The sequence below is a fragment of the Lissotriton vulgaris genome, chromosome 6 (assembly GCF_964263255.1).
Source record: "Lissotriton vulgaris chromosome 6, aLisVul1.2, whole genome shotgun sequence".
NCBI lineage: Eukaryota > Metazoa > Chordata > Amphibia > Caudata > Salamandridae > Lissotriton > Lissotriton vulgaris.
The window spans coordinates 829,091,694-829,104,539 of record NC_141694.1 but is presented as its reverse complement, the minus strand read 5'-3'; the positions used below and the strand labels follow the sequence as shown (position 1 = coordinate 829,104,539).

Here is a 12,846-nt window from a genome sequence, read left to right as displayed (position 1 = left end):
GCATTTTGAAACAAACTGCATATGATTGAATGAAGGGTGAAGGCTATGGAATTTCTGTAAGAATGCCTGATTTTAAAATGGCATAGTTCTCACACTTCATGCACATGTGCACAATGGATCTATGGATATCAAAGTAAGAGGTAAATGTAAACCCACATTTTTAAGCTGTTGGAAAGAACGTCAAAATAAGAAGTAAAGGGAATGGGAGGTCTTTCCTCAGTCCTGGAGTAGACATTTTTGTGAATGAATATGTATGTAGGAGATGATGTCACTGGCGGACTGTTCATGTCAAGGGAGAAGAAGCTGCTCTTTAAAAAAAGACTGGGATGAGGAGTGCAGACGTGAAATTAATAATCATTGGTATTGATAATTAAGAACATCTCTGATGGATATTAAATATAATCTGCCAGTGAAAATCCTAAACAAAATCTCCAGAGTGCTACAAACCAATATCTTTGAAGACATTAACCTGAAACATACTTTCAAGACTTCTTGGTTTTCAGAAAGAAATTACCAGACCATGTCTTGTATTACGAATGAAGCCCATGAAAAAAAGGTGCACATGCTGTGTTTTTATTGTCCTCGGACAGAAGTAACTTAAGCATGGAGCAGAAGAGTGATATGGCTGGCAATTACAGGGAACCTCATATTGCATACCTCTCTTAATGCTCTTTTGAACTTTAGAAGGAATCACATATCCTGATGTCATGAAATAGTGGTGGGGATTTTTAGAATGTAGACTGTTGGGAACACATTTGAGATGATGGAGGTGTGGCTGGAGCTGCGCTCTCTGTTATACACATCAGTGTACGATCATTCAATTTCATTTAAAATGCCAATTTGCACCCGCAAACATCCAGAGATCCTGATTATGTGAATTTGGGTCTGTGATTAGTAGGTGAAGATACCACTTTTAGAGCACTTACCTTTCATATAGATGCTCAAATATTTTTAAGAACCATCTCCTTACTTTCTCTTTAACTGTTTCTCGTATCCATTTATCATCCTTCAATATGTCTCATTCTTCTTTTTGATATCTCTTCCTTGAAGTGCTTGGCTTCCACCTGGATGTAAATTGAGCATTTTTTAATAGCTCTGCTATTTGTAAAATTATTATGATAGGCAGATTCACAAACACTAAGCATAGGGTATGAGTCCCAAAAGTGACATAAACCCGAGGCAAAACGATTTACTTTCCAACACAAATCATGATTTGCATTAGAGAGTAGACCTAATGTAACACAAAGTAGCATGAAGCACTACTTTGCATGACTTTGCGTCAAGGGGGTATTTTATGGGTAGTACATGGGGTTTCCCATGCAACCATCCATGCATTTTAATGCAAAGCTCAAGCTACAGTGAAATTGCTCTCCCACCCTCGCTTCTCCACCATTAAGTGAGTCCTCCCCGAGCCCTTGCACTCTCGAGTGTTGGTGTTTGAGTCCCTCCTACACCCGCAGGTTATACCTGCGCCTCATCCCAGGTGGTCCAGTGGACCTCTGTCTCCTTCTCCCGCTCCCCTTATCCTCTCCTGCTCCATCTTCCACTTTTCTTGCACTTTTCTGTTTATTCCACTTTATTCCACTCTTTTTTGCCTGTTTTTCCCCGCCGCAGCTGTCCCCTCACCCCAGCGCGACCGGCCCAAGCCAGTTCCCCTCCCCGCTCCCGCCTCCCAGCTGTCCAGCATTCCCTGACCCCTACTTAATGGCGGCTGTGCCACTGGCTTGCCAAGGGCGTGCCAAAGGCAAGCCCGTCTACGCCCGACCGCGACCAGCGCCAGGAACCCTGGATCTCCGCACCGCCGATGCTATGACCCAGCGGCACTCCACGCACTCAACCCAGGCCGTAACAACAGCTGCAAGCTTGCATCACCAGCCGACACCCACGGACCCTTCAGCTGGCACTGCTACCGGCACACCTGCAGCACCGCCAGGAACAAGGACCCAGCACAACCCGCCTGCAAGAAAACACCCGACAAGACTCTACAATGCATCCTCCTCAACGTCAGATCACTCCACAAAAACACCACCAAAATCTCGGACCTCCTCGACAGCACCACCCCAGACGTAGCATTCTTCACAGAAACCTGGAACTACACCACCTCTGGACTGGACATCGCCATTGCCATTCCCCAAGGATACAAGATTTCCAGCAAGGACCGCTCCATCCGCCCGGGAGAAGGAATCGCCATAGTCCACAAGTCCACAAATCCACCCTCTGCCTGAGCACACTCCCCGATGAGCCCACAGACCTGATGGAACACCTGCTCTTCAAAATACTGGCCAGCCCTATCACCACCCTCCGGAGAACCCTCATCTACCGACCCACTGGACCCCGCGGACCATTCGCCAACTCCATCACCAACACTATCTCCCCGCATGCCATCGCATCCACCAACTAGACAACTGGACAACCTGGACAACCAACTAGACCCCCAACACCACATCCCTCTTGGACAAGCTCCACAACATTGGACTTCGCCAGATCGTGACCAAACCCACGCACCCAGCAGGACACACCCTCGACCCCCTCTTCACAACAGGAAACTCCACCTCTTTCAACCACACCACTGAACTCATGTGGACAGACCATCGATGCATCCACTTCACCCTCAGAACACTCACCATCAACAGACACCAGCACCTGCTCCCAAGAAGAAACTGGACCAAAATCGCTGATGACCAGCTCCCCTCCTCACTCAGCAAATCCACCCCAACTACCACGGAAGACGATGCCCCCAACACCGCCGCAAGAAATCTACACAGATGGATCACCGACAGCATCAACACCATAGTCACCCTCAAGAAGAACAACAACACAGCTTGCCAAGAAGGCCAGAGGGTTTACCCCTGAACTCCGAGAGTCCAGGCACACCTGCCGCTGCCTCGAAAAGACGTGGAGGAACTCCAAATCCACAGAAGCCCACAACAACTTCAAAGACACCACCACCGTCCACCACCAGCTCATCAGAAACACAAGGAAAACTGCAATTGAAGACAGAATTTACACACACACACACAACAGCAAAGAGGTCTTCAACATCATCAAAAAGTTCGCCCAACCCCCCAGCGAGTCGACTGACATTCCCCTCTCACAAGACCTCTGCAACAAACTTAGCACCTTCTTCCACCGCAAAATCAAGGACATCTACAACAACTTTGATGAAGACAACCAACACACAGAACCCCCACCAGCCACCCCGACACCCTGAAGCCAACGATTGACAGCTGGACAGCCCTCACCACTGAAGACACACTGAAGACGATGAAGTCAATCCACTTCGGGGCCCCCACGGACCCTTGCCCCCACCACATCTTCAACAGAGCCACTGACAGCATTGTACCCATGCTTCACCACACCACCAACTGCTCCCTGGCAAACACCTCCTTCCCCAACAACTGGAAACATGCCGAGATCAAACCCCTCCAGAAAAAGCCGTAGGCGGACCCCACCAACCTCAAAAACTGTAGACCCATCTGCCTGCTCCCTTTACCAGCGAAAGTCATTGAGAAAAACATCAACAGCCAACTCGCCACCTTCATTGGAGAGCACAACATCCTCAACCCATCACAATCTGGATTCAGAAAAAAACACAGCACAGAAACTGCCCTCCTCGCCACAACAGACAACATCTGCTCCCTACTGGACAAAGGAGAAACAGTAGCCCTCATCCTCCTCGACCTCTCAGCGGCCGTCGACACTCTATCCCACCGCACTGTAATACGCAGACTCCACGATGCAGGTATTTATTTCCCGCACCCTGGTCCAACACGGGTTTTACAAATTGTGTGGAGGGTGCAGGCGGCTCCATTGCTCCTCTGCCGACTGGCGAGGGGCGGAGACTGGGGGGTTAGCGCTCTAGTGAGCCTAACCTACTTAAGCAACATGTCCTACCCCCACGCAGTGGTGAGATGAGGAATATGTGCACGCATATCATGTCATTGGAAAAGGGAATCATTCATTGTCCTCTTTGCAATTTCAATTTTAAGCTTTTTGTTTCCTCTCCCCCAGAGGATGGGAAAGGCAAACCCATATCTATGTTACTTCTTAACTGTCGATCCCTTCCTAAGCATTCAAGAGAAATTTACCTGCTGTTAGAAGAGAGGAACCCTGATGCTCTCTTTCTTATGGAAACATGGATCAGCAAAGACTCCGATGCTGACGAGGTACCACCTAACTACGCCATTTTCAGACAAGATCGTGAAAGTGGCCGTGGTGGGGGGATTGCCATTATATACAAAAATATTATAGTTCTAGATCGACTAGGTGCCTTTCATCGGAATGTGAGAGCTTCTCTTTTGGTATTAGCTTCTCACCCACTTGTACTTTTTCAGGAATTGTTTTATACCGCCCACCAGGAGCATTTGGTAACTTTTGTAATGATCTCCCAGATATTGCCATAAATGGGGCCAGCCTTGCTCCCAATTTTTCGATCCTGGGTGATTTTAATATTCATTTTGATGAACCTGACACCTCCCCTTCGCAGGACCTTACGGCAGGCCTTGAAGCCTTTTGAACTTAAACAAATTGTGACCAGCCCAACTCATAAATTAGGCCATTTGCTTGACCCTTTTTTTACTAATCTCGCCAATATTACTTTGGCTGAGACCATCATAGTACCCTGGTCTGACCATTTTTTATTATCATTTGTTTGGACCCCCCGAGATCTGTTACAACCATCGATCAGGACAAAAAAGCTTGGTCGTACAGGTCCAAACTTTCAGTTGAAAAATGGGCAACAAATCTTATAAACTCCACCCCTGTACCTTTCCCGAATCCAACGATGGCAAATGATAATTTCAACAGCTGGTTGGAGTCTTCTCTGGACTTCGCTCTCCCTAAGAAATAATTTTTCCACCGAGTTGGACCTAATAAGAAAGCGTGGTACTCCCACAAACTCAGATTGCGTAAACAATAGTACAAGCAATCTGAAAGGAAATGGAGGAAGGATTTTACTGAGACTAGTAAGTGCAATTATAGAGTAGCACTGAGGCTTTATAACAATGAAATAAAAGCTGCTCAAACCATCTAATATCATGAAAAAATGGCTTTTCATCTAACTCCCCTAGGAAAATGTTTAAATTTTTTAAATCCCTTATAACTCCCCCTAGTCTTCTTAGTGAACCGGTGAATGCCCAAAAACGCTGTGATGAAATAGCAAATTTCTTCACCACGAAGGTCTATAACATATATTCATTGTTCCAACTAAATGACCTGGACATACAATTACCTCCACCCACTCAACAAGTTAGGTTGGAGGAATTTGCTCCGCCTACTCTACCTACCCTGCAGAAACTTCTGAGGGAACTTAAATCGGGATCTCCAGCAGACTCCGCCCCTCCTTCCATTCCTTATTTGGTCTCAGAGATCGTTTCCCCAGTTATCCGGGATGTAATAAATTCCTTCCTTGTAACAGGACAGGTCCCACTTTTATGGAAGCAAGCAAGAATCAAAGCTCTTCTGAAAAAGCCCTATTTAGATCCTGAGGACTGGGCTAACTATCCCCCCATTTCGCTATTACCAGGTATTAGTAAACTGATAGAAAAATAAGTTAACTCCATATTAGCAGCTTTTGTGGAGGAAAATAAATGCCTACATCCTACTCAGACTGGCTTTAGATGCAATCAGGGTACGAAGACCGCCCTTCTTGCTGTGGTTGAAAAAACCCAGAAAAATCGTGGATACTGGAGGCTGCGCTGCGATAATTTTATTAGATCTCAGCGCAGCCTTTGACACGTTAAACCATCCAATCATGATTCAAAGACTTAGGGAGGTGGGAGTAGCAGGGACTGCCCTGAAATGGTTGCAGTCCTTCCTCTCAGATAGATCATTTGCGGTCTTTGAAGAGGATGTTCTCTCGAAACAGATCTCTCGAAAGGGATCTTCGTTGAGCCCCACCATGTTTAACATCTACACGAGGTCCCTCTCGGATGTGGTGCTCCCCTGGGGGATCCAGTTGGTCACATATGCTGATGACACCCAGTTGGTGGTGTTCCTATGCCGACATGATAAAAGTGACTTCAATCTGGCCTCTTGTTTGGTCAAGGTATCGGAGTGGATGGATCTGTCATTCCTCAAACCTAATGGCTCCAAGACAGAAATAATGATACCAGGACATGCGGCCCCCCTGAATTTAGATCTTATGTGGCCTAGCTGTCTTGGCCCTCCTCCTCCACCAAAGAAACAAATCAAGAGTTTGGGTGTGTGGTGGGACCTTAATCCTAATCTCTCAGTTCAAGCACGTAAAGTTGCCACTAACTGCTATGGTCTGCTCAGATTGATAAGGAAGATTCTGCCTCTCCTTTCTTTGAAGCTAGGCGCATGTTGGTTCAAGCCCTTATTTTATCGCGGCTAGACTACGCTAATGCAGTTTACCTGGGCGTGCCACAAGGAACTATTAAGATGTTACAGACTGTCCAGAACTGTGCGGCCCACCTTTTAATAAATGTTCCAAAACGTAACTCTGCTAAGACAACACTCTGCCAGTTGCACTGGCTCCCAGTTCAGGAAAGAATCTAGTTTAAGGCTTTGTGCATTGTCCATAAGTCCATTACTGGCAAAGGACCCCCTCTGATTCAGCCCATGATGCAATTATATCATGTCACCCGGTCTCTCAGATCCAACAACAAAAAACTTCTGGCAGTCTGGAGGATTAAACGGGCGCGGATGGAAGTCCGAAGATTCTCTTTCCACGCGGCTACATTTTGGAACCAGCTCCCTGACCATATCCATCTTTAACCTAACTATCCCCGGATCAGGAAACAGATGAAACCCTTTCTTTTTCGATGATCAGCGATGTATGATAAGGTGTCACAGGAAGCGCTGGGAGGCCCTTGGGTAGCCATGCGCTATACAAGAGCGTATTCATTCATTTTTATTTATATGGCGCACGAATCATCCCCAAGGGGATCTCTCAGCGCCCGAACATCAGGTGACATAATGCAGTGTTATTCATTTAAAATAGCCAGGTTTTTAGGTGTTTCTTAAAGATCGTGAAAGTGGGACATGCCCTAAAGTCTTCTGGCAATGCATTCCAATATTTGGGGGCCAGATAGGAAAAGGTACGACCACCCATATTAGCCTTTTTACTTCTTTGGGTTTGAAGGAGCTCTTGGCCACTAGTTCTTAACCGCCTGGCCGGGGTATGCCATTCTAACTTCTTCGTTTGGTATCTTGGTCCCAGTCCGACCAGGGCTTTAAAAACCAGGCACAAAAGTTTGAAAACTGCTATTTTCCTAATGGCGAGCCAATGTAACTCTCTAAATAATGGTAAGGAAGGGGTGCGTGCGGGCTTGTTCAGGGCTAAGCGTGCCGCCGTGTTTTGCACGACTGGACCGACTCTTTCCTCTCCGGCAGAACGCAGCGGGTCAGACTCCCCCCCTTTCCTCTTGGACCCTACACCACCTGCAGAGTCCCCCAGGGGTCCTCCCTCAGCCCAACACTCTACAATGTCTACATGGCTCCTCTCATCCCCATCGTCAGAACCTACGGACTCAACATTGTTTCATATGCAGACGACACTCAACTCATCCTCTCCCAATCCAACAAAGCCAACGCAGCCTAAGACAACTTCCAAGAAGGCATGGACGCTGTCGCCAAATGGATGAAAAGCAGCTTCCTTCAACTCAGAAACAACTAAACAGAAGTATTCATCTTTTGCCCACACCCCGATGCCTGGAACGACACCTGGTGGCCCCCGCCCTCGGTAGCGCACCCACCCCCACGGACCACACATGCAACCTTGGAATCATCCTAGACTCCCAACTCAAAATGGACCGCCAGATCAACTCCGTCACATCCTCCTGCTTCCACATCCTCTGCCTCCTTCATAAGACCTTCAAATGGATCCCCCTCGCCACAGAAAAACCATCACCCACACCCTCGTCAGCAGCAGACTCGACTACGGCAACGCACTCTACTTGGAAAAAACAAAAACCGCACCGCAAGCTACAAAACATCCAGAACGCCGCGGTAAGACTGGTCCTCAACTTACCACAACACTGCCACATCTCCCAACACCTGCACACACTCCACTGGCTCCCCATTGAGGCTAGAATCACCTTCAAGATTCTCACCCACGCACACAAAGCACTCTACAACACAGGACCAGCATACCTCAACAGCTGTATCAAATTCCAGGTACTCCAAAGAACCGTACGATCAGCCCAGCTCTCTTACGCCGTGGTTCCCTGCGCCAGAAAGACCAGATCAGGAGGCCTCTCCTTCTTTGCGGCCAGAGCATGGAACACCCTACCGCTCCACCTCAGGCAGACAATATCACTCCCCTTCTTTACAAGAAACCTCAAGACCTGGCTCTTCGACAGACCCCCTCCTTGATGGACTGGAACCTGCACCTCCCCACTTCCTCAGTGCCTAGAGACCCTTACAGGTGAGTAGTCGTGCTTAACAAACCTGTGATTGATTGATTAAAGCTACTAAAAAGGTAGACAGTACTGTGTACTAAAAATTCCCACGTTATCGAGGCAGGTGCAAAGTTTGAGAATGTTTTTCTTTTCTCAAGATGTTTGCAACTTTGCATGTGTGCTGCACTGTGCAGCACACATACAAAGTGGGAAAAGTATTAACATTTGTCAAAGAAGAGCCTTCCTGCAGAAACCCTAAGTTTGGCATCATGCACTCACCCTTGCACCACAGTGCAAGGGTGTATGCATTGGTGGTAGGCAGCCTTAAGTGCGACAGCAGAGGAGGGAAGAGAAATAGTGCCATATCTTAATACTTATGGAGCTTTTTTGTTCTCTTCCTTTCATGCAATGCAGCATATCAGATTTTGTTGCTGTGCTGCATTGTCTGAAAACTTAGTAAAACTGCCCCATAATCTTTTTCTGGTCATGTCCAAACTCTGAGACTATACCAAAAGTTATTTTGGCCATTGTCTTGGCTAAGTGCCAATGTTTCAAATCTATCAGTCCTCTGTAAGTGGTAACAGACTTTAATGGTAACTTAGAAATCTATTTTTCCAGTTTTTCCTCCTGCTTAAACGATGGCAGATATGTCCTGTTATCTATAAAAAAAAAGTTAACGTATATTATCAATTACGCGGAATATCAACATGTATTTCTCTACCTTTGGAGGACCTGTCTTTGTGCTCTATCTGCATACTGCCAGGCAGTGATTAATCCAATCCATCGCTCTAATAGACATTTCTACTTACTGTGCATTTTCCTGGGTTAAACCCCCTTTCTAGAAATGGGATGGAAATTTAACTTTTATACGATGTTATATTCTTAAATAAAATTAAACATGCTTCCACTGATTGAGACCTTTTGTAGTTCAAAGCTAAGAATTTTTCAAAAAAAAGACCCAAAGTCATTCACTTTCGACTTTAACCCTTCTGTATAAATTCTTGACATATTTTCTTTTTTTGCAGCCTTACATTCTTGCGGAGGAGCTGCGCAGAGAGCTGCCCCCAGAGCAGGCTCAGTACTGCATCAAGCGGATGCCGCCCTACACTGGCCGTGGAACTGTGCCCGGTGCTCTGGATTATGCTTCTTTCTCCACAGCCTTATACGGCGAAAGTGACCTGTAGATGACGGCCCAGGATACACAAGACACCAATTTGAATTCAGAATTTGCTTTTTAAAAGCTTTGATGAGGTTATTAATACACCTAATACAATGTTAAGCGTTGAATTTAGCCAAAAACATATTCAGCATTTAGAAGCTGCTCTGCTGCATGGTTTATAGTGCTGTGTGTCCTATGTGGAGGCAGGGGTTTGTGGTGAGAAGATATGTCAGATGTTCATTATTTTGAAAAGCAAACTTCAGGCATTTGATTTTCCGACAGCCCCTCTATGACATAAATTCAAACCTTTTCATGAGTTTGAGGGAATAACCCTGGAAAAAAATTGTTTCTGTTGGGTATTACGGCAAAACATATCCAGTAACAATAACCTGATGAGAGACTGTATTTTATTCCAGAAAATAATGGGTGGTCCACAGTTTAGCCGGCATACCCTCCTTTAATTAACAGGGATGTTTTTAATGGTTGAGAGGCAGAAAATACCTTGCAATCTGATTACCGAATATTTTTTAAATTTCCACGCCGTTACTAAAACGCTAAACTTGAGGGGGATAGTCTTGCCACTGTGAATTTGTTCCTTCGACCAAAAAATTCCCAAAGGAAAAAAATCATTACCACAGGCCTCTGCTTAATCATCAGCCAATAAGCCAGCTGCAAAACGAGAACTGGACACAGTTAAGGTGGCAGAAGTTCTGCATTTTGAACTTGGAAAGTTGATATGACCAATGAGGCAGGGAGAGGTGGCAGCACAATGTCCATTGTGCCAGTGGCCTAGGGCAAAAACAAGTGCCATTGTTGCCCATGCAAGGTGAGTGAAGAAATGTGTATGGTGATAAGTTGTCACCACACTCATTGGCTGGGTGCCCAACAAAAAGCATATTCTTTCTTACATACGTGTGCTTAGGCCTTGTAGTTTCTTACAGCTCAATGTATAGAAATCTTCTGTGGATTCATAGTCAACACAGCATCGATCATAACAGGCAAGCAGGGCATAAGGTATTATTCAAAACACTCTCTTACAGCTGCACTTCTCATGACTGAAAACACTGCCTGACACAACTAAACGTGTTTAACAAGCGAGACATCCTAGTCATCTAAGCATTTAAATGTACAGCAAACCAATATTGGCTTTTTAACAGACACAACATTCGCCTGTCCTGTTGGGAAAGTTTACATTTACATTATCTTTGTCTTTGTAAACTCTTGAGTATTGACTCTTGTGTAATAAACTGAACATGTATTGTTCCAAATTTAAATAAAGTCATGTGGCACATGGAGCTGATCGTTGTGTTTGTGTATGTTAAATATGATGGTACATAAAAGGAGGGATGGTAACTTAGAAAAGGAATGAACAATATAAACACATTCAAACGCCTCATTACTGTTGACCGAAATTTGGAAAATAGGCAAAAGCTCATATAACACACATTTCTCTATATTCCTTAAATGTTTAGTCTTGTGGTATGATTGCACGGATAATGCAGTAAAATCGTACCACAACACAGAAAAAAACTTCTTTCAGTACTGCCAGATAGTCTGATATCATTGAGGTGCAAATAAATACTCAAAACTCTGATTTTTAATTGTTGTGTACAAAATAATACCCATTTATAATGTTAGAACTGCCAAAAGTATTACATCCTGATATTAGACAGACACAAGTCTAAGGTTGAACTTACTTTCTCATCATGGTCCTCTGATAAATCTTATTAAAATCCCCTATCCTTAATTTTGATTCTTTCATCTATGATTTCATAAGCTTGAGCTACACTCACCAGTATCGCTTAGATGACACTGTATTTTTCGAAAACAAATACTAAATCAGGTAGCTATTTCATGCATCCAATAACGTTTCCAGTGGATTGCGAACGTCAAAGCAAGTTTCGTTTCACAGCAGCTGTAATGAGCACCAAATCCATTTTGAATTTTAAAATGCAATTTAAAAAACATCTTGGCGTGTACTTTGATTTAGTTTTAATAACAGAAAAATACCCAGGTGGAAGAGGATAGGTGTTTATCTACTGTTAAATAACCTCCTGTTTTACAGGCTCAAACGTGTACCATCTTGAATTTGTGCCACCGGGACCAGTTGGAGTTCATAGTCCGTGACCGTCTAGCATGTGTCTCCATAAAGGAGCTGCATTCCCTAACTACAGCTTTGCTTTTCATTACAAGAAGATCTGGTATTTTCTTTAAAAAACATTATGCAGGTTTTGTCCCAACTCCCTGGAAGTGCGGATAGAGAGTGTGATGCACCTCTACATCATTTTGTGATATACTGCATTGCTGTAGTCAATTTTTGCAGTCATACTTTGGCATTCAGCCGGGCTCACAGTGACAGGGAACCTCGTGTTGCGTGCATCTCTTAATATTTTTTAGGGATGTTTGTTTATATTGTTTAAGGGGAAAATGTGTGGCATCCAGCCCAGCTGCAGATTAGAAGGGATTTAATATTGTGATGTCATGGAATTGTGGTTGTTGATTTTTGAATGTAGGCTGTTGGGAACGCATTGGAGATGGTGGATGTGTGGCTGGAGTTGCACTGCCTGCTGCTCATTTCATTTGTCTTGAACCCTGTTTTTAATAAACCTTCTTTTTTTGGGGCCTGATGTGGCATCTGTCTTTCTGACAATGGCAGAGAGGAGGCCTGAAGGACCCGGGAGTAGCAGATTGGTTGACATCCTTGACCTACCACATACAACTGCAGAGATTGGCAGTCAGATGATCAATCTTGGTGCATTTTGGAGGTGCACATAAATCGGCTGCTCTGATGTGGGAAGAAGCCTGCATAGTACGCAAAGAGACCCTTTGCAATCCATAACATTTTGCATTCCACTGTAGCTAAGCTTTCAAGTAGGAGGGTCAGAGAGCATATCACACCATTGATGAGCAAATGTTGGTTTCATTACCTGCTGCCACCTCAGCAAGCTAAGGATACGTATACATGCACCTGCATTCTGAAGGACCTCTACAGTGCATTCCACTGTGTGGGGGGGGGGCGCTTTTTGGAGTTCCGAATAGGAGTGAACTTAATTCCGGCTACCACATAAGGGATACGGTTTTCAGTTTACCACGAAGGAGGCACTGCTTGACAAACCTGCCTTCCCTTTAGTTACAGCTGATATCTCATCAATGTTCACCTTGGTTGGTGGATCTCTGCACAGAGCTCTAATATTGCTTTTTGAATAAAGATATTCATCCTTTTCTGAGTTGGTTTCATACTGAAAATGATGTCACCCACAACATCAGTGACTGCTTATCTTATTTTGTTTTGTTGACATTATATTTAAACCTCCTACTAAGTGT

General features: G+C 44.9%; 1 protein-coding gene across 1 annotated transcript in view; it reads left to right on the top strand.

The window, feature by feature from the left end:
* The window catches only part of ACTN2 (actinin alpha 2), a 369,946-nt gene extending 359,129 nt beyond the window's left edge, over nucleotides 1-10,817 (top strand). The window contains exon 21 of the mRNA XM_086926858.1: nucleotides 9,389-10,817. Within this exon, the coding sequence (XP_086782984.1) occupies nucleotides 9,389-9,547 (159 nt within the window). The 3' untranslated portion in view covers nucleotides 9,548-10,817. The remainder of the gene's footprint in view (nucleotides 1-9,388) is intronic.
* The last annotated feature ends 2,029 nt before the right edge of the window (nucleotides 10,818-12,846 follow it).